General features: G+C 44.1%; 1 protein-coding gene across 6 annotated transcripts in view; it reads left to right on the forward strand.

The window, feature by feature from the left end:
* The window catches only part of LRP4 (LDL receptor related protein 4), a 565,328-nt gene that overhangs the window by 373,337 nt on the left and 165,117 nt on the right, over positions 1-26,874 (forward strand). For all 6 annotated transcript variants that reach the window (XM_069623191.1, XM_069623193.1, XM_069623192.1 and 3 more), the window contains exons 29-30: positions 24,157-24,375; positions 24,662-24,796. In XM_069623191.1, coding sequence (XP_069479292.1) covers positions 24,157-24,375; positions 24,662-24,796 — 354 coding nt within the window. The remainder of the gene's footprint in view (positions 1-24,156; positions 24,376-24,661; positions 24,797-26,874) is intronic.

Here is a 26,874-nt window from a genome sequence, read left to right on the forward strand (position 1 = left end):
GGGGGTTAAAGGACCTTTGACTCAAAAAGAAAGGGACAAGAGGTGGCAGTTACAAATGTGTTTGTATTGTGGAACCTCGGGGCATTATTTATGGGATTGCCCAGTGAAACACCTAAGAAGGTGGTAGGAGTCGCCGACAAAATCAATATGGAATCAGAGCTGGGAAACGACCACGCCCGACAAGCGTAGAGGTCCGCTTGCCGAGCATGAAGAAGGACACTCAGACCTCACACCTAATTATACCAATGGTCCTTATAGATCAAAGGCAACCATCTCGTATGCACGCAGTGAGAGCATACATAGATAGCGGAGCCATAGGAAACTACATGGATCAATAATTGGCTACAAGGATGAACCTGCCTCTTTGCAAAAAACCCACAACTAAGTTAATCACCACCGTCGATCGGACCGAAATAGCTTCCGGTCCAGTAACTCATTCAACTATGGAGATGACACTGTTGGGTCAAGATGGGCATCGAGAGAGCATTGTGTTTGACTTAATCAAGGCCCCACAGTTCCAAATAATTCTGGGAATGCCATGGTTAGGAAACTCATAATCCTTGTATTGACTGGCGAGAAAAGAGTGACCTTCTCGGATTGTGCACACACTTGTTACCCTGAAAGAACTTTGATCAACAGACTGGCTAGGGTCATGAATCCGATAACTCAGTTACCCCAGGAATACCAGGAATTTCTGGATGTTTTCCAGAAAGACCAAGCAAACACGTTACCACCCCACAGATCATATGATTGCCAGATCGACCTCCTACCCGGCGCTCAAATTCCATGCAGCAGAATCTACACCCTCACTGAACCCGAAATCTTCATTTACGGCAATATTTGGATCAATACCTCGCTAATGGCTTCATTCGCCCGTCCAAGTCTCCGGCAGCATCGTCTTTATTCTTCGTCCCTAAAAAGGAAGGTGACCTTAGGACTTGTATTGACTATCGCGCATTAAACCAAATAACGGTAAAAAACCGATACCCGTTGCCCCTGATCCCAGAACTACTGGACCAAGTAAAGGATGCTCGTATCTACACTAAGTTGGACCTCCGAGGGGTGTATCATCTGGTACGAGTGAAAGAGGGTGACGAATGGAAGACTGCCTTCCCTACCAAATACGGATTGTTCGAATACCAGGTGATGCCTTTTGGGCTTTGCAGCGCACCGGCAGCCTTCCAGTATTTTATGAACGATGTCCTTTGCGAACTCATAGACGTCTGTGTTGTTGTATACATAGACGACATCTTAGTATACTCTTCATCTGAATCAGACTATGTGAAGCACATTCATGCTGTACTAGAAAAACTACGCCAGCATAAATTATATGCGAAATTGGAAAAATGCGTTTTTCATACTTCGGAAGTTGAATTCCTTGGATTTATCTTGACCCCAAATGGAGTTCGAATGAATTCACGAAAGGTGGATGCAATCCTCAAGTGGCCCTTACCTACCTCGATTAAAGGGGTACTAAGTATGCTTGGATTTGCGAACTTTTACCGCCGATTCATCCCTGATTTTTCACATCTTGTACACCCCATCACAGCTCTATTGTGAAAAAATAAATGCTTCCAGTGGACAGAAGAAGCTGAAAAGGCCTTCCAAGACCTAAAACAGAAATTTACTTCAGCTCCTGTTTTAAAGCACCTACGTCCAGAACTTCCGTACGTGGTTGAAACTGATGCATCCAGCTTAGCAATGGGAGCAGTCCTTTCCCAAAAGGATCCTGAAACTGGTCAACTTCACCCGGTGGCGTTCTGGTCACGGAAATTTTCAGCACCAGAGCTAAACTATACAGTTACCGACAAGGAACTACTGGCCATCAAGTCGGCGTTCAAAGCCTGGCAGCATTATCTTCTCGGAGCTCGACACACCATCACCGTAATCACGGATCACAGGAACTTACAATATTTAAAGACAGCCAAGGCACAATCATCACGCCAACTTAGATGGGCCTTATTCTTTGCGGAATATGATTTTGTGATTACTTACCGACCAGGTTGTCGAAATGGCAAAGCAGATGCCTTATCTCGTATTGGAATGGCAGAAGCATATTCAAATCCAGAACCAGTATCCATAATTTCGGAGAGAGAATACTTGGGATAACCACTCTACAGACTCTGGACGACATCCATAAAAAGATTCAACAGCTTTTCGACCCTGCAGCCTTACAAAGCTGGTTGAACAAAGGCAAAGATTATTCAGTCACCGATCACCTACCATACTATCAAGGACGTCTTTACCTACCAAATATAGAATTACAAGAACATGTTATCTCCAATTACCGTGAGTCTTTGATAGAAGGGCATCCTGGGATCGCTAAAACCGAGGCCAAGATCTAAAGACAATTCTGGTGGCGTACTTGGCGGAAAGACATTAAGTCATTTTACTGTCTTGTGGTATTTGCGCCCAAAATAAGACCCAGAAAAGGAAACCAGTAGGCCTATTACAACCTTTGGACATTCCGCCTACGCCTTGGCATACCTTATCCCTTGACTTTATTACTGACCTTCCCCCAGGTAATGGGTATAACACCATCCTATTTAAGGTGGATCTTTTTTCCAAAATGGCTCATTTCATTCCATGAAAGGGTCTACCTTCAGCCTCGACCTTGGCCAAGGAATTTCTAGAACATATCGTCAGAATACATGGATTCCCCTCCGTATTGGTTTCCGACCGGGGAAGTAGTTTGTTTCTCAGTTTTGGAGGAAATGCTGTCAATTGGCCCAAATCGACGTTAGACTATCAACCAGCCACCATCCTCAAACCAATGGTCAAACTGAGAGGACCAATCGGACACTAGAGCAGTACCTACGGTGCATGTTACACCAAACCGAAGGCAATTGGAAAGACATTTTGTGGATATCCGAATATGCATACAACCACTCATTGCACTCAGGAACAGGACAAAGCCCATTTTATACTATATATGGGCGACATCCTCGAACCTCTGAACTCGATTCGCCCCAACACTTAGAGATGCCCGCCGTGAACCATCTACATGCCACTATTACACAAACTTTTAAAAAGGCAACTGAACATTTGAAACAGGCTAAAGAGAGATACAAGAAAACCGCAGATCAACATAGAAGCGAAACTCCGAAATATCAGATAGGAGACCAAGTTTGGCTGGCTTCAAGACACATACCTTTAAAGGGGACTTGAACCTTTAACCCCAAGTATTTGGGACCTTACACTGTTAAAGCCATTATTAATCCCATGGCCGTCAAATTGGAGTTACCGTCAAATATGTGAATTCACCCTGTCTTTCATGTTTCACTTCTAAAGCCAGTACAACCAGGGACAAGGCTAACTAAACCACCTAACCCCATCCTAATAGACGGGGAACCAGAATTTGAAGTAAAGAATATTTTGGACTCAAAAATAGTCAAATCAAGACTTTTTTATCTGGTTGACTGGAAAGGTTATGGTCCACAAGAAAGGTCATGGGAACCAAGTGACAATATTCATGCACCTCGATTGGTGAAAAGGTTCCACCAGAATTTCCCAGACAAACCGGGACCAGTGAGGAGAACAGCCTTAGGAGGGGCCTTGGGGGGAGGGGGAGAGTGCTGTCACGATGCCTTCCCCCAGACATCCGGAACAGGTCCATCTGTCCAGGGAACAGGTACCCAAGAAGACACAGGAATTCCCAAAACCCCGCCTAGGGGCTAAATGGGTTCAGTCCTGGCGCCGTAGGCGCCAGGCTCGTATTGCCAACTTTAAACTATGCAGGTCATCCTGCAAAGAACTCATGTACAGGCCATCATGAGGCCATGAAGGGACTATTTTCCTTTAGTAACTATTTTGCTGCTTGGGTGTGGTACTGGAACTTCTTACCTGGGAACTACTTTTTTGATGCTATTTAAACCACGCCCGAAGAGCAGCACACACTTCGCGTTATTCTGCATCTTAGCAGCGTAACGCACACCGTGTCTGCAGTCCAGTATCCAGTCTACAGCCACACCCATCTTGTGTCCGGAGCCGATCCTAGAGAAAAGGAAAGAAGAGAAGGTTAGAACAAGGAGATTTCCATTTGGTCATCATCTTTTCCAGGAGCAGCCGCACCTGTGGATAAAGGAAAAAGACATTAAAATAAACCGCGTTGCATTGCCAGCTGCAGCGCCGCGCCATACTCACCTGTCTTCGGAGCATCTCCACGACCCGGTGCAACACCCGTTGAATCGCCTCCCGAAACATCAGCATCTGAAAAGACAAGAACAAACAAAAGGTGAGCGGGGTTCTGCCAAAGACATTCTTTTACTTACCGCAAGATACTTACTCGGAATTTTACCGCTCGAGGCAGTGCTGGTCACCATCCTACGTTAGACATTTTCGGCAAGGCGCCGTACCTGCAAAGAAGATAGAGAACTATTGGTTAATTACATTTGGAACAATATTACTTGCTAGATAGTGCTTGGTACAAATGGACTCTTACCTAAGCGCTACCTTCATCCATCGAGGCAAACTCACTCCTTGTATAACGCTGCAAGGGAACAGGTATGAAAGGAGCAAGAGTGAATTAACAGACATTTGAACTCTAAAAGAACTATACATTCGGTTTACACACTACTAACCGCGGAGTCATTGTTGTCTGGAACTCTGCCAAATGCATTGGATCAGTGAAGTAACTGAACTTCTACGCGCCCCTGCACTCCACGCAGGATGGAGAGTTCATCCTTCCAAACAATAAGGTGAGACTTTGAAGGGCAATACTGGAAGTTTTCAGGGAAAATAGTGTTAGTGTAACCACTCTACCACGGGTGGCTATCCCCTTTACTGCTTTTAGGAAAATATTCTTGCGGGCCAGGCAGACGAAACTGAGTGGGCAAGTGCAGTCGATCAACACTTCGCTACGAGTCACACTGGTGGAGACCGCAGCAGTCCAGCTTCGTTCGACGCCCCTGTGGAGCCCAGGTGAGCGTAACAGAACGCAAAGCCTTACTACAAATCTCCACCCGGGCGTTATGGAGACCTCAGAGACTGACCAATTAGCCCAACTACTGGGAGAACTAAGGGCTGAAGTGCATTCCGCCCGTCAAGAGACTAATGCTCTCAGGAGAGAACTGATTGTGGCAAAAGAACATACGGATGGTCTCGCCAGGCAATTACTTCAAGCTCAAGCTGGGCACACACCTTTACCTAGAGTCGGGGGAGCTTCTGCCCAAGCTTAATCAAGTAATCCAGTGCAAGTAATTTTACCAGGGAACAGTTCCTTTAGCACAGCCAGAACTCTTTGCGGGGGATCCAAAAAGGTTTGCCGTGTCTATGAACCAGTGCCGCCTGCATTTTTTATGTAGATCTGGAGCCTTTCCGAATGATCAAGCAAAAGTAGCCTTTGTACTATCATATCTCAGCGGCAGTGCAGCCGATTGGTCTATTCCACTAGTCAACCAGGATGACCTTCTTCTGGATTTTCAGGGTTTTCAACTAAGCATGGAAAGACTATTTGCCCGACATTCCCAAGGCCAAGCTTTGGATAACGAACTTTTGTCCTTGCGTCAGGGTAACCAGGATCTGCTGACCTACATAGCAACCTTCAATAGGTTGGTGGTAGCAACCGGATGGCCAGAGGTCAAGCGGATTACGCTATTTCATTGTGGGCTACGAGGTGAACTAAAAGACGTTTTGGCACAAGTAGTGAACCCACCTCAAGATTGTGCTGAATGCATAGACCTGGTTGTCCAGTTGGATCTCAGACTTCAGAATCGGAAGGCTGATCGGGCTAGATTTGAGAATCGAGTATTGGTAAGACCTAAGGACAACGTTCATCCTTCCAAATAATAAGGTGAGACTTTATGAAGGGGAATACTGGAAGTTTTCATGGAAAATAGTGTTAGTGTAACATCTCTACCACGGGTGGCTAATCCCCTTTTCTGCTTTTAGGAAAATATTCTTGCGGGCCAGGCAGACGAAACTGAGTGGGCAAGTGCAGTCGATCATCACTTTGCTTCGAGTCACACTGGTGGAGACCGCAGCAGTCCAGCTTCGTTCGACGCCCCTGTGGAGTCCAGGTGAGCGTAATAGATGGTGGCAGTGGTTTAATCTTTCCTAGCATTGTGCTTTTCCACCGCAGGCAGAACCCTCAGCTGCAGTATAGCACCCATGTATGACCATTTTGTGAAAATGGCCCCAGTCTTCTTTTTTTGCCATTTTCTGTTTGTGAGGTCTTTCTTGGGTTGAGACAGATTTGAGCCATTTGTTTGTCTTGCCTTTGGCGGGCTTCAGCCCTGAAGCCCGCCTCTGGCTCCAGTGTGTCTGGAAGGACAGGATGTCGGGGAGGGCCCCAAAACTCCCCTGTCCCTTGTCTCTAGAAATGCCTGAATGCAACTAGTCCTCATTGGCTGGCTGTCCTTTCAGGACAGCTACCCTGCTGTGTGATTGACAGCATAGGCTGTTCATGAATGGAAGAAACCTGCTTAAAAGGCAAGGGTTTTGGGACTACAGGCAGAGTCGACCACTGGGAGAAACACCCGGCGAAGAAACTGTTAACAAAGCTTGCTACATCCTCCTGGACCTTTAAATTGCCTGGTGAAGCCCTGCTACTGTGCTGAACTCCTTTTTCGTCTCGACAGAGAAGCTCCGGAAGGAACGACTTCTCCCCTTGTGTTAGTGGGACCAACTAACCCAGAGACAAACTCCACTGTACCACCATCCTCGACTTGCTGTGTCTCTCCATTGCTTTGCAAGCCCAATGCCAGGGCTCGAGTGTCCGTAGTCGAGTGCATGTCTGCCGCAGAACGAATCCGGATAGATGCTCCAGGAGACGCCTAAGGACCATCCAGAAGCAGGACCTCCAGAGCCAGAGTCCCCTCACCAGAGTACAGGACCGAGGGAGCAAAGAGAGTCCAACCGGTATCCAAAATCTGCAATGGTGCTATTTGCTAAGCGCTGAACCGAAAAGAGCCTGTAGCTGCCAGCGACCTCCCAAGTACCGCCGCAGGAGCTGTCCAGACGTCCTCCCTCTTGTCAACCCGAAAAACGGGGTGGCGGCCACCCCGTAAAGTCTGGTGCTCACACCTTGCTCCTTGTTGGAGCTAAATTCGTTCCTTTGTGTTACATCAAACACTTCATAGTGTATTCAAGCATTCATTTTGCTCACATTCACTATTGTTTGCTGAAAGAAATTTTCTTATATATATATATATATATATATATATATATATATATATATATATATATATATATATATATATGAATTTTGAAACTTCTCTGCAAGTTTTGTAAAACAACTGTGTTTTATTCACACATTCTTTTCAAGGCAAAAAAAAGAGATTCCTGCTCTTTTGTATCTAAGCTATTGCCAATGCATTTCGGTGCCTAGCACTGTTATAGCAAGACAGAATCCAGCTGGACCACTCTTCTTCAAACCAGAGGTACTGTTTAGGCTTGGGGTTCTTACCTTATTGCCTTTTAGCCATGCTTTTCTCAGTTGGGAATTGCATTGGCTTACCTTTTAGAGTTGATTCCAACTCCCCTTCACACAGCTTGTGACCCTACAAGTGATTGTTCTACAAACTCTCTATCCTTGTGCAAAACTTTGATTTAAGAAGTGCAGCAGATCCATAGACTGTGTTCCAATTGACTTTGGCTATCCCGGCTCCTTGAAGGCTCTTCTAGTCCATTGACTTTGATACTGTTTGTCCCTCATAGGTGGTAGCAAGTGTTACTTAACTACTTGTATTTACGGATTTCATTTGGACAGCTCACATTTACCCCTCTTGAGATAGGCCTTGCTGCTCAGTCAAACTGCTAACTTGTGTAGTACAAATCTATACCAAAAGGTGAGTTACCGAATACCAAGCAGAGTCCCGTGAGAGAGTCCCAGTCTGCCCCAGTCCTTTGTCCGCGAGGAGCTGCTGCGACGTGCTACGGTGCTTGGATACTTTACTGGCCCTTTAACCTGCTAACTCCACCTTAAAAGGTGACAGCGAGAGTGGAGCGCCGCATGGAGTCCCGTGAGAGAGTCCCAGTCCGCCCCAGTCCGCCGCAATCGCAAGGAGCTGTGACTCTGGAACCCGTATCAACAATGGCAGCATTTGGGCCGCAGACGCAGCAGAAAACGTTGCATGCCCGCCGCCTCGTTACTACGGACTCAGCCGCTTACACGAAAATAGCTGATGAGGTAAGCGGGGGGGCTCGGCAGTTACAAGACCACAGAGATCGCAAAACCTCCTGCCAATAACTGGGCGTGTTCTCTCTTTGGTGGTTTTTGACTTCTATGGTGGTATACGAGCTGCGAGAGGACAAATTAAACAACGTATTGAATTCAGCTACTGCTAAAGTTACAGATGATGCTGAAGCAACTTATTCATCGTCCTTTGCAGCAATAAAAAACAATGAAGAAACTTTATCTGAGGTGACGTCGGACAATATAAGCATTGGTCGCCTAACGCACACTTGCGACACCGCAACTATTGTTGATGTAGACACTACTTTTGTTCAATCACTCTTTGATGTCACAGATATCGAACTGTTAGAGATACAGATCCCAAATGGCTTTTCTGATCGCAATGTTTTTACATTTATCCCTCCCATGATTACGACAGGATTAATAAAAAGTTGCAATATTTCAGATTTACATAATCCAAAAATGAAGGCTGATCCAGTGTTATTTGCCAAACAAGATCAAATTCAAATGGCCCCTAACAACAAGCGACAGGAGAAGTCGAACTCGTCTACCTCAAAGCCATTGACTCAGGAAGTACCAAGGATGGAAGGGTGCCGTTCAGTTGCGGTTACTCGAATTCTGCAAAATCAATCGCTCAGAGGGACTTACTTGGTTGACGAATTAAGTAACAGTGTGGAAACCTCAGCCTCCCCCATTAAATCTTTGCCACAGGATGAAAGACTCATATCCCCAGGGAAACTAAGAAAGCAGGAGGAGACGAATGCTAGTAAATTGCAAATAACATCTGGTCCTGTTGTAAAAGGATAGGAGACTGATCCAGCAGGCCGCGAAGCTCGCCTGACCGAACGATTGAAAGCTGATTATCAGGTTATCAAAGATAAGCTTATCAATAGTTTCATCAATTCCTCGGCAGAAAGGACAACATTACAGGACAAAAACATGTCCTCCTGTGGCGATTGGGCGGGCCTATCCTTACCGCCAATTCAATCAATGGCTTCTGAATGGACAAGTACGCTTCATCGGACTGGGTTGCCAACCTACAATCAACCAGCCATTCCAATTTCGGGGAAAAGGTCATCAAGTGTGCTGCAAGACTTGTAGCCTCTATTGGAAAAACACAATTCCCACAACAATAAAAAGCTGACCTCGGACAAAAGTAGTCTAACATCTTCAAAAGTGCTGCAAGATCAAGAGACCGTTCAGGATTATAACAACAAAGCGCACCTATCTGTCGCTGCTGGAATTCAGATTCATAATAATGTGTTGGCAGCAACGTCCTTAGCACTAATTCCATTTGTGAAATTATATGAATCTCTGAGTGACGCTATGAAAGACAAAGCATTCAGATGCCAAATCTAAACGCAAAATTGACTAACATTGCACACACAAATGACATCCTGCAGCACAGGTTAGAGCTTGAGGCGGAGCTCTCCTTTCAATGTTAACAACGACTTGGTGATCTCGCAAAGAGAGAACACACAAGCACGACCAACCAAATGGATGCCATATTAGAATGCATGAAATGGCTTCGTCATGCTGAAAGAAGTAGAGTAGAGTTGCCACAGCTGAGCGCCAAATCTACATCGGATGTCCAAGATGCCTGCACAACAACGGATGTTCATACTGAAAAACCAGAAAAGATTTTGAATAAAGCTGTAGTCGGGCAAACAGCCAGTTATGAGACTGACACGGCACTTCGGAAAACAGCCATCGAAAGACCTGTAAAATTGCCACTGCCCGCAGTGAGCTTAGTGGAAGTAGACAGAGTGTGGTGCAGAAGCAATGACAGATACAACTGTAAATCAGCATGTAAAAATTTAAATCAAGTCTCAATTAAATAAAAATTTTCACTGGAATGGCCAAGTCCTTGACGACCAAGCAGGCACTGCCTAGACAGGTAAAAACAGCCGAAAACAAATGTATTACTGCAACAACCAAGGCAAAACCAAATTCAACAAGGACTAAATAATTTGTAAGGAATCTCTCTACACCACAAGCACTATATATTTGTAATCCTGGTAAACGCACGAAAAGAGGACCTCAAAGAAATGCATCAGGTGAAAAGAGCATTAATGAGGGCGAGCAGCCCCCTCAGCAGCATATAATATAATAAATCCAAACAAACGGGCCAGGCTCGAGTTTGAGGTCCATTCGGACGGCTCTGTTGATAGTTCAATTGATTTATGTGACTTGTCAACGTATTCAATTGATTCAGAAGACAAGTCCAATTCAATTAATTCTTCAAGAGGACTCGCGAAAAGCTGTAAAGGTAAAATCACAACACAGGCCTCACACAAAAATCATGGCCAAACAATTGATCCGGAAAATAATATGTTGAAAATAAAATCTGGTGCAACAAGGAACATTGCTCGAAAAGGCGTAAGCCCAAGAAAAATTACCAGCCAGCAAAAAACATTACCTCCATAAGAATTTCAACTGAAACATCAATCCATGATCCTAAACCCAAAGATGACATCCGCACAATGGCAAAAATGTAAAGCTAACAATTCCAGGGAGGTGCATGTGCAGAAAATGGAAAAGATGTCAAATAACTGGAAGGTTCGAGTCGAAAACATCGTTTCTGGTGAAATTGAAGTAAATCTAAATAAAGGCAATGTGATGCGCTTACTCCATTCTATTCCATCATTACGAACAATGAAGTCTGAGGTAATACTGATTGTGGAATGTATAACAGAAGACTGCTCCGACAATGTATATTTACGCATCAGATCACAGGCCGTGGAAAACACGCTAATGGCAGCTAAAGATGAGCATCTATTATATGGATTCAATTTATCTGTTGAGAAAAATCATCTAAGAGCCTTAGAAGCAAATACAACACCACTCTGTGATAATAGATCAATAAATGAGAAAAGACGTGACAACTTGAGGTCAATATTCAATTTAAAGACGACCGAGTCACGTGGCGTTTCGCATCGGATTGGGCAAAAGATCAATACACATGCTGCAACTCAGGGAAATTCTCATCAGGTTTAACCATTACAGTTTAAGATTGAAGCCATTTGTGTGCTGATATCATGTAACACAAGAGGTTTCAAGCATTTATTTCAGAACTTCCCGTTTTCACTGGCAAATAATTTTGCAGTGTGTTTGCAAGAAGCATGGCTCCGGTAGGTTCCATCACGAGATGGATATTCAATACACCTAAATCCGGCAGGAAAAAATCAACTTGGACGTCCTTACTCCAACTTAACCATGGTGAACAATGCAAATGGTTGGGAAATTTTACAATCACATAATCCCAACATCTTTGTTCAAGGAACTGGGCTCCATTTGAAAAATAGCACCTCAGAACAATCAAAACATCTGTTGCTAATCAACACATATTGGAATCCAAACATGATATCAGCATCTCGATATATACATTCAATGACCACTTTAATCGACGCCTGGTTCATCAAATTCACGGATCTTTCAGTGATACTTTGTGGAGACCTAAATTTCTCTTGGTTTGAAAGAGATATAAAAAAATTCACATTTCACCACAATGTATCCTAAAAATAAATTGTGCAGAGGACAGGACTTAAAAGCTGCATTAACTGCATGAAATTGCGAAATGCTTAATGGTCATGTTAAGGGAGACATTCCGGCGAGTTACACCTGGCACGGTGAGTCAAGCCACAAAACGTTGGATTATATCTGGATTTCCAGTACTCTATGGCCAAAATTTGATCAACTCAATATCCGGGAAACATTTAGCAGCAATTATGTCTTAGAAATGACATGGTCAATGCCTTGTGCGGTCCCAGGTGCGAAATACATACTGCCGGTGGAGGCCAATCAAGGTTCCAACAGATTAAAAATAAATGAGTTCCAAATTAACATTCTAAGACAAAATATTGTATCTGGATGTTTGTCAACAACTAGGAAATTAAATTATGAACCGCTGCTTTTGCAATTCAAAACCAAATCCTTACAGGCGAAGAAAAGCATACACAGTAAGAAGTACGTGTTTAGCGCTGCAGTCTGTCAACAGAAGAAAATCTTACAAAAAGATATTCAACAGTTGAGAAGGAATTTGGGCAGAAACTGCGCAAATGCCATTAAGTCACGGAAGATGAAATACCGCAATTGGCTTAAATCTTTTTCCCTGGTAAGAGACCAAGAACGAGCCGAACAAATGTTAAAACTGGTTACCTGCCACCAAACAAAAGAAATATGGGGCATTATAAACAACAAGACATTGAATCAAGAGGCTAAGCTGTCACATGGCATTTCCAGCGCCACTTGGCAACTACATTTTGGGAAGGTATTCAACAATGACAAAACACTACAAACTAAGGTTGCGTCTAAACATACTGAAAAATGGTATCAGGTAATAATATTGCCATATATATGGTCGCCGTAAATAATATCGCTGGGAAAATGTTGTGGCAATATTATTTGGGTGACCATTATGCGACAGGGGCAAAAAAAAATGTTTTTTTTAAAAAGGAAAAAAAAAGGTTTAGGGGTTGCGGGGGTGTCCCCCGCATGTTCGATGCAATAATGTCGCCACAAAAAACTGCCATTTTTCGGCGATATTTTTGCATGGCGAGTTTTTTGTGGTGACATTATTACATGGAACCTGAAAAATGGGATGTAATTGAATCCAACGAAGATATCATTTTGGCCATAAAACAGCTAAAAAATTCACGGGCAGCAGGCACATAACAAATGTGACGTTAAAGGCAAAAAGAGAGCTATGGGGAACGTTTATTGGAGAATTATTTAGACTGATTTCGACATCAATGCAGCTCCCATGCTCCTGATGGACGGCAATAATAATCCCGATATTTAAGAAGGGCAGTCGGGATAATCCACTGAATTACTGCCCGATTGCCCTTCTCGATATCATTGGTAAGATATTTGCAACCTTTCTACAACGTAAGATGACAGCATGGGCCACAAATGCCGGCTTAATGGATACCCGTCAAACCGGTATTACTAAAGGAGTGCGAACTGAAGTGAATTTGATAATACTGAATTTACTAAAACTTGAGGCTATCAAACAGAAGAAAACATTGTTCTTAGCCTTTGTCGATATGAGGCAAGCTTTTGTTACGCACACCTGGCTCCCACAGGGGCGTCGGTCGGACACGGATAGCTGCGGTCTCCACCCACGTGATGCATAGTGCAGCGATGACTGACTGGATCTGCCCTCCTAATCTTGTCTGCTTAATTGTGAGGAACAGTAAATATTAACTTCATAGAGTTCAATATGTCCGATGTTCACTCTTGTTCCCCCCCTTCCTTTCTTGTCTTGCAGCTGGCTCGTGAAAAGATGCTCTTGTGGTAGCTGGTGGCGCTCAGGTAAGAGTCTGTATTACCCGGCGCTGTCCGGTAAATGTTGCACGAGGAAAACGTGTTGTTTTGTCTCTCTTTACAGATGCGGCACATGAAAATATGAAGAGTCACAAAAGGATGCCTCCGGTGGTAAATCAGGTAAGTCTATGGTCGTAAGAATTATATTTGTTGGTTCCCTCGGCTCACCTTGTGGTTTTCTTTTGTCTCGTAGGTGCCGAAGTTCGGCGAAGAAATGATGGAGGCAGCGCCGACCTGAAGGATGCTGTGAAGACTGGTGAGTATGGCGCGGCGCTGCAGCTGGAGGTGCGGCGCGTGCAGAAATGATGTTTTTTACAGGTCCGAAGACAAGATGGATCCAGAATCAGGTGTGGAATAGAAATAAGTTTGTTTTCTAACCTTGTCCCTTTCTTTCCTCTTTGTTTTAGGAGCTCTGGATTCGAGGCGGGCGTGGCAGAAGACTGGATGCAGGCTGCAGGCACGGTGAGTGTTACGCTGTTACGACTGGAGTAGCGACTGTGGCCAGGCCTTGCTTCAAGGTCTTTTTTTGGGTAACAAGTATGTGCACAATCCGGGAAGGTTATTCTCTTCTCTCGCCAATCAATATAAGGATTATGTGTTTCCAACCAAGGTATCCCCAGTATTATTTGGAACTGCGGGGCTTTGATTAAATCAAACACAATAGTCTCTCGATGCCCATCCTGACCCAATAGTGTCATCTCTGCGGTGGAATGAGTTACAGGCCCAGAGGCAATTTCAGTTCTATCGACTGTGGTGATGACATCCGAAGTGGTCTTTTTGCAGAGAGATAGATTCATCCTAGAAGCCAACTCGTGGTCCACATAGTTTCCTATGGCCCCGCTATCAATGTATGCCCTCACTGCGTGCATACGTGATGGCTACCTTGGATCTATAAGGACCATTGGTATGATGAAGTGCGAGGTCGGAGTATCCTTCTTCAAGCTCGGCAAGCGGACCTCTACGCTTGTCGGGCGTGGTCGTTTCCCAAATCAGGCTCTGTTTGATTTTTAACAGCAACTCCCACTACTTTTTTAGATGTTTTATAGGGCAATCCCGTAGAAAATGTCCTGAGGCCCCACAGTACAGACACAATTGCATCTGCCATCTTATTTCTCTTTCCTTTTGAGTTAAGGGTCCCTTGACTCCCCCGATCTGCATCGGTCTGATACATCTGTTCCTTTGAGGGTAACATTGGGTTTAACCAATACCCGATTCTCGAACTTAGCTCGATCAGCCTTTCTATTCTGAAGTCGGTGGTCTAACTGGACCACTAAGTCTATATATTCCGCACAATCCTGAGGTGGGTTCACAACTTGGGCCAAAACGTCTTTGAGTTCACCCCGAAGTCCACGATGAAATAATGTAATCCGTTTTACCTCTGGCCATCCGGTTTCCACCACTACCCTATTGAAAGTGGCGATATAGGTTAGTAAATCCTGGTTACCTTGTCGTAATGATAAAAGTTTGTTATCCAGAGCCTGTCCCTGTGAATGTCTGGCAAATAGTCTTTCCATGCTCAATTGAAAACCTTGAAAATCCCGAGGAAGAGGGTCATCCTGGTTAACTAATGTAATTAACCAATCCGCTGCGATGCCACTAAGATATGATAGTACAAAGGCTACTTTGGTTTGGTCGTTCGGAAAAGCTCAGGTCTGCATAAAAAGTGCAAGCGGCATTGGTTCATAAACACGCCAAACCTTTTTGAGTCCCCGGCAAAACGATCGGGTGGAGCTAAAGGAATGCTCCCTGGTAGAACCACTTGCACAGGATTGCTCGATGAAACAGGAGTTGGATTCCCCCCCGAGTCCAGGTAATGGTGTTTGCCCAGCTTGGTTTTGCAGTAATTGTCTAGCAAGATCATCAGTGCGCTCTTTTGACACAATCAGTTCTCTCCTGAGGGCATTAGTCTCTTGGCGCGCGGAGTGCACTTCTGCCCTAAGTTTCCCTAACAATAGGGCTAGTTGGTCGGTTTCTGAGGTTTCCATAACGCCCGGTTGGGGATTTGTAGATAGGCTTCGCGTTCTGTTACGCTCACCTGGCTCCCACAGGGGCGTCGGTCTGACCCGGACAGCTGCGGTCTCCACCCACGTGATGCGTAGTGCAGCGATGACTGACTGGATCTGCCCTCCTAATCTTGTCTGCTTAACCCGTAGAAATATTCTCCTGCAAGTGGAGAGATGAATTTACCACTTGTGGATTCAAGTGATGGCACCCCCACAGTCCTCCCCAACTAATCTCCTCCGAAATGCCCTCACAGCAATCTCACCTTATATTCTTGAAAGATGAGCTCTCCATCCTGCGTGGATTTGCAGGGACACGTCGATTCCAGTTACTTCACTGGTTTGAAGGCTCGGGAGAGTTCCGGAGAGTATTGACTCTGAGGTTCCTGGTGAGGACCAGTAAGTATTAATTTCATAGAGTTCAATATGTCCGATGGCTTGTGAAAAGATGCTCCTGTGGCAGCTGGTGGCGCTCAGGTAAGAGTCTGTATTACCCGGCGCTGTCCGGTAAATGTTGCTCGAGGAAAACGTGTTGTTTTGTCTCTCTTTACAGATGCGGCATGTGAAAATATGGAGAGTCACAAAAGCATGCCTTCGGTGGTAAATCAGGTAAGTCTATGGTGGTAAGAATTATATTTGTTGGTTCCCTTGGCTCACCTTGTGGTTTTCTTTTGTCTCCTAGGTGCCGAAGTTCGGCGAAGAAATGATGGAGGCAGCGCCGACCCAAAGGATGCTGTGAAGACTGGTGAGTATGGCGCGGCGCTGCAGCTGGAGGTGCGGTGCGTGCAGAAATTATGTTCTTTACAGGCCGGAGACGAGATGGATCCAGAATCAGGTGTGGAATAGAAATAAGTTTGTTTTCTAACCTTGTCCCTTTCTTTCCTCTTTGTTTTAGGAGCTCCGGATTCGAGGCGGGCATGGCAGAAGACTGGATGCTTGCTGCAGGCACGGTGATTGTTACGCTGCCGGATGCAGAATAACGCGAAGCGTGTGTTGCTGGTCGGGTGTGGTTTAAATAGCCTCAAAAGTAGTCCCAGGTAAGAAGTCCCTAGAACCACATCGAGTAAAAAATAGTCCCTGTAGAAAAATAGTCCCTTTCAGGCTTCATGTTGGATTGGAGTCATTTGCAGCATGGTCTGCCTGAGGTAAGTAATGACTATGAGCCTGGCGCCTTAGGCGCCAGGACTGATTCCTACTATGAGCGAGATAGCCCCAAGGGCTGCTGAGTGTTGGGGAGAATTCTCTCTTTAGGCTGAATTTCCTAGCCTAGTCAGTCCCCCAGCAGCTTTGCGGGATTTCTGGAGTTTGTTTTTTTCTCCTGCCAAGAGTGAGACTCTTTTTTCTCCCACTCTTGGACATGATTTATGGTGTTCCTTTGACTGTTAATGTGTTTTATGGGCTATGGGGTCCTTTACTCCATAGGGTCTCATGTGTTTTTACTATGTGTTTTACACAGCACCCTCCGTTCCGTAACACAGGGGTGTCATAGTGACACCCCACCATAGACTCCATACCCTGGGACTAACTACTGTCTCCCAGGGCATGTAAAGTCACCATTGGCTTTACTAGTCCCAAATTATTAACAGAAACCAGTACAAACCATCATATTGTGGACGTACTGGTCGGGGCAATTCGATTGCCACGGGGTCTGTTAGTCGAGGGGGCACGTCTCCGTCCCCCCTGATCGTGTTTTGGCTCGTGGCAGTGGAAACTACTTTTTATATTCGACCGCAAATATTTCCCTATGGGATTTTCCCATTGTTTGAGGCTACCAACTTTAATTATTTAATTCTCATAGCCTCGAACATACCGCCGGTTTATTTATTTAATATTAATCCGCCGGTTGGTATTTTTTGCCAAGACTCGATTCTAAAATGGCGTTTGTGTTCTCTTCTGTGACTCCAACCCAAGTCGAGCCCTTTGTTCCACTTTTTGGCGGGCTTCTCCACAGAAGCCTCCAAAAGTGGTGCCACTCTGTCTGGGTACCACAGGGGGTGTGGGAGGGGGTTTAGGCACCCTGGACTGAGTTACCTTGGTAACTCAAGTCACACTCTTGTGTGATTGGCCCAAGTGGTGAGCCGGCTGGCTCACCACTTAGCATGTTTGATTGACAGCTAGGCTGAGTGAATGGGGGTATGCTGCATAAAAGCAGGGCTTCGGGGACTGGAACTTCAGAAGTCGCCACAGGACCTGAGAATCCGACGAGGGAGAAGCTGAGCCGACCTACCATGACGACACCACCGGTGGAGCCCTGCGGAACCGACTCACCACTTCCTGACGACAGAGAAGATCTCCCGACTGGTGGGCACAACCAGATTACCTTCTTTCTTCGCACCCCAGACCGGTTTGTGGTCGAACTGCCCGTGCCAAGCACCCCGGCGGCCGGATAGCCACTCACCACTGAACCGCGAATCATCGGACCGCTCCTTGTACCTGAGAAACTCCGCGGCTGGTTTCTTCCCTGGCAGTGCAACGGACTCCTGTCTTCCTCCCCGACAAGATCCTCTCTTCCCCCGGACGAATCACCGACTTGCACCCGCTGCCAGGAACAACTGACCCCGCTGGAGTGTTCTCACCACTTTAAGGTACTGTGTCCGCCAGGCCTCCCTTTCTAAAGATTGCTACAAGGTAATAATAACCCCTTAACCTTCTGGTCTGGGCTGGCCGCCTTGACCCTCTAACTGGTCCCTCTCTTTGATCCAACTCCTTTTTGAACCGTTACAAGACTTTAGTCCATTGCAACCGTGTGACCTTGGACACATTTCGTTTGGATCCTCTTAAGCGGATCCAGCCTACTGACTCTGAATTCCTAGTATTACTTTGCCTTCCTCCCTTGTTGTGTTCGTGAAAAAGTGTTGGGATCTGTTTCAATTTATTCTCTGTTTTTCTCTCCCTTTTAAAACAAATTATTAGAGTGCCATCTGCGTTAAGCGCTCACCGCTGTCTGAAAATAAGTGGGGCTTTGCTTAAGACTTGTCTAATATTCTTTTAAGGGAGTGTATACCTTTTAGTGACCGTGTTTTTGAATTGCTTACTATTAGTGCCTGTGTGTTTTTCTAGATGTGGTTTTAAATAAATAATTATATCTCTTTTACACCAAGCCCTGGTCAGTGTTTACTTGTTCTATTGTGTTCTCTTGACCTATTGTGAATACTCTGTATACTGCCTAACTCTTCTTGAGGGAAGTCTGACTGCTCAGCCACTGCTACCAAGTGAATCTGTGTGTGGAACAGACTGCTACCAAGTGGGTTTACTGCCAAACACCTGTAGTCCTAAATCTTTTGCAGTGGTCCTAGAGGGAACTGCACAGGTTTCTGCCTAAAACTGAGGTTTTACTAAATGTCTAGATGCGTGCTCCCGGGGCTGATGGGCTTGGTGCGGATGCCTGGGGGTAGGCATCATGACAGCTTTCGACACTATAAACCATGGAAAACTATGGGCAAAGCTGATAGTGGTCCTGTCCGCCCCCATTGCTCTATCCTTTGATGGCATTGCATGAGAATACATGCATCCGAGTGCGGATAAATGAAAGTGGCAACCTTTCAGATGAAATCGAGACACACAGGGGTCAATCAGGGGTGTCCTCTTGCAGTGCTTTTTTTCAAGCTCTTCATCTTGGATGTTTCAGTTGCCTTATGAAAAGTGCATTGTTTTCCACCGAAACTTAATGGGCAGTCGATTAGTTGGGTTATTTACGCAGACAATATTGTGTTGGTTGATTCAACACAATTGGCCTACAAAGACTCCTGACACAACTCCAAAGCTATTTGAAGGAAAACGACCTTGAACTAAATGTAAGTAAGACCAAGATCTTGTCTATTGGTGGAACGAGGAACAAAAGAGACCAGAGTTTCAAGTGGAATGCTGCCGAAAAAACTATTGAACTCGTTTCTTTGATCCGTTATTTAGGTGTTCAATTCAATAATTCCATCAGAGAATGGGACTGGGTGATGGATCTGAAACATTGAATGTCAATGTTTGCCCTTCAAGGCGCTAAGTTACATGCCGAATATGGCAAGTTTACATTAAAACCAGTTTTGACCTTATACACTCAAAGTTATTCCATAGATCACATTTGGTTCTGAAGCAGGATGGAACCTCAGAAGGCCATTTCTGGCGATGTGTTTTAAGATTGCTGTCCAGTGTATCAATAATCAAAATAAGACAAGAACTCGGGCTCGACTCTCTGTATGGAACGGTTCAGTTGCTGTACTGAGGAAAATGCACCTAATTGATCCTGCACCCGCATATCGTATTTTGGCTTTGTCAAAGATATAGCCACATTCTGGTATTTTACTGACCTGGGCAACTAAAGTAAAGAACATCTTGGTTTCTGCCGGAATAAAATGGGAGACAGTGATGGCATCCCCACAAACAGCAAAGAAGAAATTAAGACAATGGAATTGGATACAAAACAATGATTTACGGAGTAAATTAGTGACTTCATTATATACCAGAGTAGCTGATAATAGCCTTGATCACCTACCTAAATATCTGTCTAAATTTCCTTCAAGAGCCCGCCGTAAGCAGTTTCTAAGGCTCCAGCTAAATGCCTATAAAACCAAAGAGCTACTGTGGATTACTCATGACAAAGAAACTATCGACAATCAGTGTAGATTCTTCATTTCTGCGGTTGAGTCTTTGAAATACTTGATTACGGAATGTCAGAATCTGACCAACTCTAGATCCCTTTATTATGAGAAATATACTCCTTTAAACAGAAATATGGATGATTGGTGGTATATGATGCTCTCTAGCAATCATGTACTACTAACATGTGCAGTTGTTGATTTCTTGGATAAGATCTTGTTAAATGATAACACTCTTGAAAAACATTCTGTGATGATAGGAAACTGTCCTTCGGTATATCTTAACTTGGATTTTCTTTGAGTGTTTCTAAAGAACTAAGGATTTATTTTTTAATGTTATAGATACTGATTGACAAGACGAATTTGATCTATGTTTTAAACACGGAAATTGGAAAGGATCATGATTTTGATTAACTGAATTTTGTAATGAAAGTTTATATAAACTAATTGTTACTATAAAACAAATAAAAAGAATACCAAGTAGATAGTCTCACACAGAGTGGCTGCATCAATTCTTACCCAACAGTGTTCCACTGATCTTAAAAAGCAACTGTAATAGACTATTACAACATTAGGTCTTACGTGCCTAGAATAGCTGTGTGCTATTCCTGAAAAGTGTTCTTTTAGGTTTAGCTGACCTTGGTTTGCCTGGAGCATCCAAAATAAGTGTAAAGAGTTTTTGCTTATATTAGCCTGTGTTCCACTGAGCTGAAAAGCAGCTGTAATTCTATATTACACCAAAAAAGTCTTACTCTCCTAGTATAACTATGTGTTATCACAAAAGTAGTTGAGGTATATAATGTTCTTTAAATCTGTGTTCCACTATTCAGAAAAGTATATTTGCAAGTTGGTTGACTGTGATTTCCTTGTTGAGTGTCACTGTATAACGGGCAGGGTCTACTACCCTTGCATTTCTGTAAAGTAATCTGAAAGTAACTTATGGTTTTACTCCCCAAGAATATATGTGCCCTATACTGAATGTGTATGCGAAGGTCTTCCTCCACTAGAAATATTGTTAGGTGTTCTAAATAAGGTCTGTGCTTTGATCTGTTTATTTAAAGCATGGTTGTGTTTTTATAATGTATTTATGTGCTTTATGATAGTACTTACTCACTCAAGAATCTTTTGGTCTGTGTTGGGAAGGAACCAGGGTCCTCCCGAACCCCCAAACACTTTAGAGTTAGGCAAGACCTCTGTAAGGCACTATAATAGACTACGGGGGAGGAGGGGCACTGGGAAGGCACTCTCATGCAAGCATGATCACTTAGACATAGGCAAGCACTGAAGAAGGTAGTTATTGTCTAATATAAGGCACATTTAACTATTATTTGGATAGATTTGTAATGTCAGATCACAGGCATTTTGAAAGCTTAGCTAGTGCTGTAGAGGAGTCAAACTCTCCCCTCCTCCCCAGAAGGAATGTGGCCTGTGGGATCTAAATAGACCCCAGGCTTAGTGTGCGGTTTCCTTCACTCTGGCCAGCATAAACAGACTCCCCAGTTGTCCATTGTCCATCAAGGGTCCATGCGTGTTAAAAAAAGGACTTGTATGTTTTTTGCGGCAAAAGGCAGAATGGGATAAATTATACGTGTAAATTGTGGATAAAACTACAGGACCCAGATAACATGAGCAGGATGAGTGAAATGTGGATAGAAGGAATGAAAAATGTTTGTACAGAGATAACAATGTTTAGTTTTCTTTGGGCTAGGCCTCAAGGTTTGTAAAAGTCTGCAGAGCTGCAGTGTGTTTTTGTATATTTAGCCAAATGGAGGAAAGCATGAGCTACAGTGTGTTTCTGCATAGCTAGCAAAATGTAGATCAGCATGCTCTGACAAAACCGCTTGCAACAAAGAAAGAAGGCTTTGGAGCATCCCTATTGTGGAAAGACAGATTTGGCTGAAGTCATGATCCAGCTCCAGTGACATCACCATGGCAGGCCAGACCTATATAAACCCCTGCATGAAACCACTTTGGCAGGAAGGAACGGGAAGAGGGACAGGAGAAGACCGTTCAGGCAGCAGAGTTCTTTGCTACCATCCTCATTTGTAAGATTAAACTTGTTATCCTTACAAGAACGCCTTTTGACCTTATTTCCCTAGAGGGGTGTATTGATTCTGGTGTGAGTGTAATTAGGGACACCCCTACATCTGCTTGTATATAAATTAAACCCTTTATTTTTTGTAATAGATAGTGTGCCAGTGTTTCTTTGGACCATATGTATTATAAAACTTCTTTGTACTGATTCTACAGCCCTCTCTCCCTCTTGAGATGAGCCTGGCTACTCTGTCTACGCTATCATGAACTCAGGTGGTACATCCTTATAGAGTGGAGTCCTGTACTGTCTCAGTTGAATGGTTTTACTAAGCCCTTAGTGGATTTAAGAAAAACTGTCCTAGCGACTTCCATAAAACGCGTCAGTGAGCTACAAGCACTATCTGCACAAGACTCTTTGTACACCTAAATCCATCTCCAAGTTCCATGTTAACCAATCCATCGAACTACCTACTTTTTTCCAAATCCATCTAACTCAGCTGAAAGAAGCCTCCATACATTAGATGCAAGGAGGGCAGTCTTGTAATACAAAACAAACCCTCTAAGAAAAACAGATCAGCTCTTTGTTTCCATAGCGGTGATCACATCTCAAAAAATGCTATCTCCAAATGGATAGTCAAATGCATACAGCTGTGGTATTCACTATCCAAAAAGACCTTACCTTTCACTCCTAGAGCTCACTCTACCAGGGGTACGGGATCTACTCTAGCATCTTTGCAAACGTCCCCTAGAAGCTATTTGCAAAGCAGCTACTTGGAGTTCCATTTATACCTTTACACAGCATTACTGCATTGACACACACTCTAAAGTGGATTCACATTTGGGACAAGCGGTGCTAAAACATCTATTTGCCGCTGTACCTTCTCACAACCCACCTCCTTCTCCAGGTACTGCTTTCTAATCTATGCATAGCATGTGATCTAAGCATATCCACAAGCCTCATAATGCATACATTACTCACCGTAATCATATTTCTGGTGCTTGTATCTGCTTAGATTCACATGCGCCCACCGTTCCTCCCCTCAGTGCATAGATTTTTCTTGCTCTCTCGCCGTTTTCTGCTTTAGTACATCTGTACTCGCACTACACTTCATGCAACCTCATGTCAGAAACAAAACAATTTGAGGGACCTCGACGCGTGAAGGACCATGGGTACAGTAGACGTCACACTAGGGATAGTATTACTAACACACCCAGTCAACGTCCCTTTTCGAGTTTCGACAACAAATCATGTAAAACTCTGCGACTACCATTAGATGTCGGCCTATGCATAGCATGTAAATCTAAGCAGAAACAAGCATCCGAAATACGATTATGGTGAGTAATGTATGCCATATATAGTTCTGAGGCTTGTGGAATCTGCTTAGATCGCATTCTATGCATAGGCCGACATCTAGTGGAAGCAGCGGAGTATTACAGTTGTTGTTGGCGAAATTCGAAAAGGGACATCGACAGGGCATGCCAGTAATACTATCCCTAGTGTGACATCCACTGTACCCATGGTTCTTCCACGTCAAGGTCCCTCAGATTGTTTTTTCCCACCATCATTGTCGGTCTCTCATAGCGGAGTTCCTTCTGGCTATCGCCTTTACTTACAGAACTAATTAAATTTAGTATGAAAAACTGATGTATGTCGTACTGCTTGAATTATTTAGTTTCTTTCTTGATTTGTTTTATTTTTTTCACCACAGACTGCAGAGCGGAGACCCCCATAGCCCACCCAGTACCTCTCATCCCTTCAAACCACCCCCACTCATTTTGCCCTCTACATTGTGGTGCCAAAATAAAAACAAAACGAGCAAAATAAATTCAGGCCATTTTTGGTCGAGCAGTAGACCCACTACCTCTAAAGCTAGAGAGGTCTAGACACTATAGTAGGGTGATTCCCAATAAGAACAATTATTTTCTTCCAGTCAGAAACTCACCACAGTGACAGAAACATAACTCTGAAACTGTATTGTTTGTGCATGTTTACTGCTGCAGCAAAACAGTCTGGACTGCTGTGCCCACCTTGTTGAGCTACTACATCCACTTGTTCAACTTTCCACTTCCCCAGACGTGCCTACTTGAATGGCAGTAGCATGGAGACTGTGATCGGTGAGGGCCTGAAGACCACAGATGGGCTGGCTGTCGACTGGGTGTCCAGGAACCTGTACTGGACTGATACTGGTCGCAATACCATCGAAGTGGCCCGACTGGACGGCACAAGTCGGAAAGTCTTGATTAATAACAGCCTGGATGAGCCTCGTGCCATTGCTGTCTTTCCAAGGAAGGGGTGAGCATGGCTATAATTTGCAGCCACGTGTGTAAAGCTACTTGGTGTGAATAGTAATTAAAAGTTTTGAATATGTATAGGAATGTTGGGTCGATGTAGATCAGTGATAAGTAGACTGGTTGAGTGATTGAAGTGCCGATGATGATGGAGTACTAACTTAGTTCTTAGAATTAATTGGGCAGTATTAAAAGGTCAGAAAGGGTACTAAAAAGATAATGCAGGAAATCATGACCTTGCTACATGTTTGTGATTTGTATTTACCCATTATCTCTTATGGTCCTTACAGGTACATTTTCTGGACTGACTGGGGACACATCGCCAAAATTGAACGAGCGCATTTGGACGGCTCGGACCGCAAGGTGCTTATTAACACAGACCTAGGCTGGCCCAATGGACTGACACTAGACTACGACACACGCAGGTTAGTGATTATTCAAGGGCCTGTCATGAGTGAAGTGTATGTGCACAGTTCAAATGTTAGAACATCAAACTACACTGATGTGCGGGACAGCCAAAGAATGAAGATTGCCCACGCTGACAGCTCAGGAAGTCTTAATTCTATTAAAATGTGCTAGCTCGTGGCTCCGGCACCAGCTCCTTACAACAAAGGCACTATGAGCCCTACCTATATGAAATTACTTCGGCGTCCGCAGCGGTCCCACAGTGGTTTCGGCAGGTACGCGCCCCAGAACTCCTGACGTATTAACACAACTCTGGGTAACTCTTCACAATATCAGTACAAAATGCTTTAACAATCTTGCGCGCTAACTTTGTACTTTCAATTGCACTAGCAAAACATCTTTCTAACTACGCTAACATTCCACATGCATTAGTCTTCTGTTACGTTAAATGCAGGGTACTTATCTTTGTAGAGGCAGCAAATAGAAAGAGGAATGAACCTAGTGGGATTGGTTCTTATACCTTGGGCCAGCCACTCATAGGTGGAGAAGGAGAGGTCAGAACTACCAGACACCAGAGGACCATGGGATTGAGACTGTGATTTTTGTTAGAACTTTAAACCTCTCTGATTTTGATTTTTCACAGAAGTATGAAAAAAATCATAAGTGTTCAGTTTTGAAAGTTCATGTTTTGAAGTGCTGGTATGGCAGCAATAAAAGAAAGTAAAGCATAATGCTCGCCTCCTGTCTTGTCATAGAATTCTGTTATGGGTTGAACCGCTACTGGTTTGTGCTGCAGGGCCGAAGATGATTTCTCTAGAACCAAATTGTAGTTCTTTCCCATGTGTTGGAGGTAGCATTGAAGATAAATAATAATAATAATCAATGTTGATACACTGCACACTGGGAGCTGAATAATTTCTGAACACTAAATGTGTTATGTTCTTACTACCCAGTTCAATGCTACTTGTTTTACTGGCCTTGGAAGACTGAAAGAAGAAATTGGATTTGACCAAATTCAAATCGTACACACAGATCTGTGCACTCCTGCCCAGCCCAAAGAACAGGGCAAAGCTAGTGGTGTAAGATGATATGGCATTCTCATGTGGTGTGGAATAGCTAGGGCTTCTCCAAACAATTTGCTGAGGCCCGTTATGGGTCCACACTTCTTGCATTGCAAGTGGGAAAACCTAGTGAATGATAAATCGCATGTCCTGAGTTGTGGGGTGTTGTCTATTAGCATTTTGGGTTCAAAGTTCACAGAACATACGACGGGCCATCCATGAAATAGGCAGAATCTTGGGACCGACACCTTCTGAGGCTATGGAAGAAGGTTCTGTAGAAATTCTTACCTTTTACGTTGCCGCTGGAAGCGCCTTAAATTATTCAGTATGCTGTGGCGGGTCGGAAGGAAGAGACAGACACTCTGAACAAATTATTCAAATTATGTAATCTTAAAAGTAGAAGGCCTACCTTTTCCTATCACTAGAGGGAATACCCTACCTAACTAAAGGTGCTTGTCAGTAGTGAGGAAGTTAAACGTAAAATGTCCTGCGTCCAAACTAACCCTATCTGACCCCACCACTACATTAAACTTACTTAGATAGACCAAGGGAATGTCTTGTCTTTGCCTGGTCTCTTCAGTTCCTTTGATGGTCTCTGTATAGATTTTCTCTGTGATACAGATGTTTCTTGACATAATCTCCTTGGATGGTCTGAGGTCAAATCTTGTAGCTCTTCAGAAATAATTGTGCTTCGTAGTTTATGTGGTCCTATGTTTAGAATATCTTCCTTGCAGACATTTCCTCAAACTGTGATTATTAGTTATATATTCTTTCCAGTTTTTGTTTACACCATTTCCTGTGGTTGGCTTCTCTTGACCCCTCCTTATACGTCCGTTGTGATAACTTCTCTATTTTATAGTGTCTCTTTGGTTAGCTTGTTCACTCAGGAATTTTAAATCCTGTTTCTCATTATATGATTCTACTTTAGACTTCCTCCAGCCGAAAGGAAGGTGGTTTCTTTCCTTCCTCCCAGGGAACTTGTTTCCAGTCTGTTAGTTCCCCCCAGGGTTGCATAACCCCCTCTTTTCTAGGCTTTT

This window comes from Ambystoma mexicanum, chromosome 11 (genome assembly GCF_040938575.1).
Source record: "Ambystoma mexicanum isolate Mex_15411 chromosome 11, UKY_AmexF1_1, whole genome shotgun sequence".
NCBI lineage: Eukaryota > Metazoa > Chordata > Amphibia > Caudata > Ambystomatidae > Ambystoma > Ambystoma mexicanum.